The sequence below is a fragment of the Corvus hawaiiensis genome, chromosome 3, assembly GCF_020740725.1.
Source record: "Corvus hawaiiensis isolate bCorHaw1 chromosome 3, bCorHaw1.pri.cur, whole genome shotgun sequence".
Classification (NCBI taxonomy): Eukaryota; Metazoa; Chordata; class Aves; order Passeriformes; family Corvidae; genus Corvus; species Corvus hawaiiensis.
The window spans coordinates 50895569-50902822 of NC_063215.1; the positions used below are offsets into that span (position 1 = coordinate 50895569).

At 37.9% G+C, this 7254-nt stretch overlaps 1 protein-coding gene across 1 annotated transcript in view; it reads right to left on the reverse strand.

The window, feature by feature from the left end:
• ROS1 (ROS proto-oncogene 1, receptor tyrosine kinase) overlaps positions 1 to 6923 on the reverse strand; it is a 72143-nt gene extending 65220 nt beyond the window's left edge. The window contains exons 1-4 of the mRNA XM_048295969.1: positions 6669 to 6923; positions 4937 to 4990; positions 3014 to 3073; positions 2293 to 2319 (exon numbers count right to left, since the gene is read on the reverse strand). Of these exons, the coding sequence (XP_048151926.1) occupies positions 2293 to 2319; positions 3014 to 3073; positions 4937 to 4990; positions 6669 to 6788 (261 nt within the window). The 5' untranslated portion in view covers positions 6789 to 6923. The remainder of the gene's footprint in view (positions 1 to 2292; positions 2320 to 3013; positions 3074 to 4936; positions 4991 to 6668) is intronic.
• Between the last annotated feature and the right edge of the window lie 331 nt (positions 6924 to 7254).

The following is a 7254-nucleotide window of genomic DNA, read 5'->3' on the forward strand; positions in this document are numbered from 1 at the left end:
GCAAACATAACAAATACCCCAGGGTAGTGAGCTCCACACTCACGTCCTAAGAACAGAAAAATCCTGAATTTTCAGTTCGGGTAGGGAAGATAGGTATAGTGTCATCCTGCTTTTTATGTAGAGAACTTAAGAAGAAGCAGAAACATGTTCTAGGTGGGTCTCAGTAGCTTTACAATTACATGCAAGACCGAGTCTCCTGGAAATCCAAAACTTTTGAGAAGTGGTGATTTGAGCTTTTCAAAGTAGGACATTTATTTGGGCTCGTTTTATTCTGCAAGTTCATTAAGCCTTTAAAATCTTGACGTTTGCTCCATACAGCAGTTACTTTTAAAGGGATAATTAACCTTTAGATCATTCAGAAGCAATTCACTATGGCAAGTGAGTAAAGTTTTTTAATCACTCTTCCTATGATTTGAGGAAACACGCTTCCAGCACCCTATGGAAACTGGTAAGACAGGTTATTTCAGACAACACAGTTGCACCCGAGACAGATTTGAAAACTTGCTTAGCAGTGTATTCCTATATACATTATCTCACATCCAGACATTCAATGCCAAGTGCAAGCACTTAAAATTTTTTTCCAATATTTTCACATTCAGAGAAATAAAATACTTCCAGGTAAATTATCATAACTGTTAGCAGGCGAAGATTCAGGTATTAGTACACATAAGTTATCAACTGTACTATCAACTAGAGTTTTCATTTATGACTAACATTTATTTGTTTTAAGGGGTAGTGTCCTCAGATTACATGCTGATTCATAGTGCCTTCTGCCTCATTTAACACACGTATTTCTGAACACTTGGTTTTTGTTGCATTATTCTTTCCTCTGATTTTTATCTGAACCTGAACCATAAATCCAATTTTTGCTTGAGGTAAGAGGATTGTTAAAGCTCCTAGCTTTAAACTTTGAGGGAAATTTGCCATCTGCTCTACTTGGAAAGAATAAATCCTCATATTTTCTCCATTCATCAGCAATGTCCTTGTATAAGCCACGGTCTGACGTCTTTTCTTGTGAATATTCCCATGAAATTCAGTGGCAATCCCCTGTTCCTAGGTGGAAGGAGAAATACTACCAGATTTCAGTTCCAAGGGGTATTCACAAAACAGAACTGAGCTAAGTCCCACTCTTATGCCCACTCTTTTGCTCTGCAGACTGCGATGAGCTGATCCTCTGCATGCAGTGACACACAGTGCGTGCCTGACATGTGGACAGTCAAATTGGTCAGCTGATCCAGTGGAAAGATAATCCCAAAAAAGACCTTGCAGAGTCAGCAAATTTAACTGGCATATTGAGTGGCCAGACAGGCAAAAAACCAGCTCAACCCAAACCCAAAAGCAATAAAACCCCCACACTAATTTCATATTTCTACAAAAGCAATTTGGTTATTTCTTGGACTGTTCCTACACTCCAAAACCACCATTTAGTGCATTAGTAAACCTTTGTCATCATCACAATTTGATCAACTAAAAAGCATTAAAAAAAAAAGAAAGAAAATAACAACCCTTTTAATCAAATTCCCAGGCTGCCTATGGGTTTGCATTCTACTCGTAACTCTCTCCAACTCCTCCATCACTTCCTTGAAATATGTTGCCCCCATCTGGGAACAACCTTCATCCTGAGGTCTGAACAGTGCCAAACACAATCTTCCAATCATCTCATCCCCATCCTGTCCTATCCTGCACTCTATGTTCATCCTGAAAGGGGCCATCTCTTTACCAGCACTTTGTTGAACCCATACTCATCACTGTGAACACCAATCCATCCTCAGCACAGACAGGCACACCCCACCTGACATCTCTTTCTAAAGGGCCACATGTTGCCCTTTACTGAATTGCATTTTATTTCATTTAGACTGTCTATCCAGTCAAGAGTTTTGTCCTCTAGCTCCCACTCTTTGTTCCACTTCTCGCCAAGCTGGCATAGTACCAGCCTTAACAAATATTCTCTCTGGATAATCTTTGACAGAATTAACTAAAAACTGGATGAACAACACTGTAGTGAGAGCCTAGAACATGGTTTACATAGGTCTGTCCTGTTTCATAATGTGAGATTAGTCTGCTTTCTTTACAGCAGTGTTCTTTGTCACACAGCAGTTTTTAATGCAAACTTGTCCTTAGTCACCATGCTAAAAAGGTACGTAACTCATTCTTCAGCTTTAGGGAGTACAAAACAATTAGACCTGAATTGATAAGTTTTTGTATCTACATCATATTTCTTAGCACTCTGTGGACATAGCAATCACTGAAATAGTGATTTTTTTTATATTGCTCTGATGGCATTCAACTTACCTCACATGCTCTATTGTATGTCTCGTTCTGCCAAGAAGCAAATTAATAAAATGTGGAGTTAGCATAAATATAACCACAGAGTATTTCGAACATATAATACCAATTAATTAGAATTTCTTACGGTGAAAGTACATTACAAAACATTATCACTGGCAAAAATGAAAGAAGGAAAACCCACACTTGAAAAAACAGAAAGTTCACTTTAGAATGATTGATTTTCTAAAGTCAGCAATGGTTGAATGGCATTCAGGTGTTCAAGAGATGCAGAAAAATGAGCAGTTTAAAAGCTATCATGGCAGTTGTCCCAGACCAATGCTAGTTCTCATCCACCTGGTTTAGTAAAAACAAGAAAGCAATCTGCTGAAGGCCATGTGCTTCATTTACATCTGCATGCATCTGAGACAGTCCCGGTAGAGTAAAATCCTGAAAAGCACTAGTGCATTCTCACTGTCTAAAAATCTGTGTTGAGCTTAATGAACTGTAAAATGCCCATACATTCTGACAAATGCAATGAAAACCTTTGATATTACAGGCAACTTGAATAGCAAGAATTATTAACTTCCCAAAACAGAATTTATGAGGAACTGAGAGAAAATACAGACATTACATCTTTTCATAGAAACACTGCTCTGAGTGGATTTTGAACGTTTGCCATTGGATAAGGTCCTACCTCATGGACTGTAGACAAGCGCTATAGAGCCAAAGCTCAGGTAATACTCACACATTTTAGTGGACAGTGGGTTTGCAGGGCTGCATTCCAAAACTGACATCCCTGTGTACACTGCAAAGACAGAGGATGGCTTTAAAAATGCCTTTGAAAGCAGGGTTCTAGAGGGAAGGGATACTCCAGCACTAGAGCTACATTGTAGGTACATATGGGTATTATAGGTACTCAGATCCTACAGTAAGAGAGTTACCTTGTATAGTGCCCTTCTTAATGTAAAACCAAATAAAGAGCAAAATAAATTCAGTCTTGTTCTGGGAATGAGTTCACTCAGCCAGCTATGATGTGGCCAGCACTCCCACCCTCCCAGCTTTGTTTTACCACTTTTTCTCTGCAGAAGCAGCAATATGCAGTATGCAGGACAGCAAAGCACAGAGGAAAGCTGGTCAGCACCAGCCCTCCCACACATGCTCTCCAATAGGCACTGGCTTTAAAACCATGAGTTTTCAGAGAAGTAATAAATATTATGTCACTCAGTTTTGATGTTGGACCTTTCTTGTTTATGCTGCCCCATCTACTTCTTAATGGTCATGAAGGTTTTCCTTTTTAAAGGGAAGCTGGAACAACTTTAGAAGCAGAAGACTCTGATACTGAGTGTTGCAAAGCCTAATGAAAAATATTTGAGGACTTGATAACACTGAGCAAAGATACACAGTAACCTTAACAGGTGAGTCAACCTGGCTATGTATTGTCATGACAACACAGACTTTTATGGTCCCAGCATCATAAATGGCCCAGCCTCTCTAGATACCAGGTGCTGAGGGGCTGCTTGCCACTAGTCTCTGTGGAAAATATTGAAGACTGAATTCTCCACCGCTTTTCAAAGAATATGTATAATTACTGATACAGAAATTATCAGGAACAAACTTTCCAACACAATTAGAAGCATTAGAAAGCAGGCATTCTTTATCTGTGCAGGACACACAGGAGGACATCTCCTTATTTTTGTGTGTATTGTGAGACTTTGCAACAAAGTGTTTATTCACTATAATCATACATATTCATTAAAATGTATTTCTTATCTAATACATAAACATCACCTTCCTAGAACTAACTTCCATGTATCTGCCTCCTACTGGAAGTCCTGTTATGGTCCTGAAAGTTTATCAAGAGGGGTCTCTGGCGGCTCTATTCACTGAATGCTTCGATATTAAAGGTGACCTTTCCTTGAACTATTTCTTTGGGCATGTGCTGTTGCTTCTTGTTACATAACTTGCAAAAACCCCACCATAGTCCTCTTTATATGTTTCTCCACTGGTTGCAGCCATGCTTATCATCCTGCATGCATACCTTTACATCCTTTCATCTTTTTTTGCCAGTTAGTCTTTAAGCTCTATTCGGCAACTTCAGGGGAGCTGAAAATTTTTATTCACTGTGTTATTCATCACCACCAGCTTAAATTGCATTTGCAATCTGAACTAGGAAATCAGCTAAAGTCCTCCAAGAATGCTCCTATGGAAAGCTCAGGTTAAACCCCCATGACAGACACAACCATTTAAAGTCCTAGAGAACTCTAAATGTTCAACAGATATAAGTTTTCTTACGTTTAATCACTGAGAAAACAAAATAAACAACTGTACAGAGGTAACTGAATAAGGCAGTCTTAATGATTTGCATGCTGGAGGGAACACTAGTTTTGACTTATTGTCTCAAAAATGAGATACTATGAACTTTGTAGATCACAAATATGAACATGACTCACAGCAGAGATCAACACCGTTTCCATATTTTCTTTAAATAAAAAATATAACCATGTCTCTAATAATTTGAACCAAATGTACCCACTCAACTTAGTGACTTGCTAGACAGGTAACTGTGCACATTTACATGAAGTCTTTGAAAATCTGGTCGCTGTACCCATTGTATTCAAATAGCAGGAACGTAAAATGTCAGTAATTAACAAAGGAAACCATTACTCACCGCTCCAGTGATGTCACTAACATTGCAAAATTTAGTAATTCCAAGTTCTCCTTCCTATAGGAGAAACACATCATTTTTTAAAAGAATAAAAATATTTCCCCAAAACTCTTTGATTAAAACACTTCTTTGGCTGATGTTTCTTCATCTGGAGAACTTTACTGTTGACATACCAGTAGCTTCTCATTTGAGATTAATTTCAGAGATACCATCAAACAAAGACATGGGCAGAATCAGTTGTGTTAATCAAATTATCTGAGGTAGGAATTTGGCTCTTACCTCTCCATTCTGGTTCACTGAGTCAATAGCAAATGCTTCACAAATATGCTGGGCTTAAATGACAAAGCCAAGTGGCTTTGACCTCTTGGGAGAGGAAAGACCTTCCTTCAAGCTAAATGCCTTTTGTCTGGCCACCTTTTGAAGGAGTTTTAAGCAGCCATATGGTGATTGCCAGCACCCTTCCTCTCCTGCCAAAAGTGCTCTCCAGTGAACATACCTGTTTTTTCACATCATTCAAAGTGTGCAAAACCTATCACTATCACTGAAGCATAAAAGATTTCAGGATGTATGCAACAATTTTAGAGAAGCTGAATAGCAGCTCTTAAATTTTTGACCTGAAAACAGGTAAGAGCAGCCTTAATAAAACAATTCTCAGGAAGAAATTTTCAGCACACAGGGCACACCGTGACAATAGTGAGAATCAAAGTTGTCACAAAAAAAAATTGAACGCAACAAGGAGAAAAATAAGATTTACAACTCTCAGACTCAAAGATTACACTTTTCTCATCTGAATCAATATATTCAGTATATTCACTGAACATAGATGTGATTTTCCTGTCTTTTAAAGCTGAAAGGAAGAGCAACCTATTTCTTATTCTGAATTAATTTAAACTCAAATCAAAGGATCTCCATTAAGTTTATCATTGTATGATAGGCTTCCATCAGGGAAAGCAATTAACTCTTTCACTGGTGCAAGAGTTCCAAATACTTTTAAAGGAACTGTCAGGCAAGTGCATGAAATAGAATAGAGCAGGCGAAAGTTCTCTGCAGCAGGTTTCCACAGTTAGCACCAAGACACAAAATGTCCTTTTTACAAAGCAAAGATACACAGTGCTCTAAACCACATCAACATTTCTGGCAAATAGAAGCAAGGAGGCAACTCCTGAAGGCAGAGTAATTGTCTAGATTTCAGAAGTTTTGCTTGTCTTTGTCTTGCACTCGTAGAACAAAAATAATAAATTCCACACACTATTCAAAGGAATATTAAGAAAGTATCAAACTAAGGATCTGACCACTAATTTTAATACTTACATAAATACCCACAATTTAAACCAACTAACTTAATAATTAAGACACAAGTTCAGGACAACTGTGTGTGTCACAGATTCCCAGAAAATTTCTTGTGACTTTACAGTTTTCCTCAATTATGTAAGAAAAGCCCTGAACCAGAACAAAATTAATAAGTCAAGTGAATAAACGGAAAGAATAAAAGTTTATCTTACCCACCCTCCAGGGTCTTTAGCATTTATAGTAACTGCGTGCAGTCAGAGTAGTGGGATTTGTTCCTTACCCGATTCCACACATTCAAATGTTAAACATTGGTTCTCAAACTCTGATCTTAGTAAAACACATTCTTTAGAATAATTTTGAAAATGCTGATAAGTAATATGAAGTTCTTACAGTGCTAACAACAATCTGTATTTCAAAAGATCAGGTACAGTTTTTGAAAACTTACCAGGTTACTTGTACACAAGTTTTGACAATTCCTTGAGAAAGCAGAGTACACTGCAGAAATCCATAGACAGTAAAAAGTAAGCCTTTTTAGCAGGAAAACCCACAGGCAAACGTTCCCCATAACTTAAATAATTTCATCTGTTAATCTGACTCTTCCCTTGGCTTGCCCATACAAACTCCTTTTAGTCTAGGTGATGGAGATGCAACTGTGAAATTTCTGCATGTCGGATTATTAAAATATTTTTTGAACCCTTGTTTACACTCCACTCCTCCAACAACTTCTCAGCTTCCTGGAGCACTTGTCTCGAACTTACGCAACCCCTATTTCATAGTTTCTTATTAAGCCACTGAAACAAAAGAGCTGACCAATGAAAGTCAGTGTATCTACTTACACAAATATCATTAACGTAAAAAGGAAACTAAGTGCAATGCTCTTAATCAGGTGCTCCAAGCAACATGGAAAACAGGGAAATGGTGGGGAAAAAACGGCCTAATGTTAATTTTGACTAGATTAAGCTATTTCTAAATATTTTTACATGGATGCTGTGGGAAACACAGAAAGGTGAAAAGGCTCTTAGGTGTGAGGA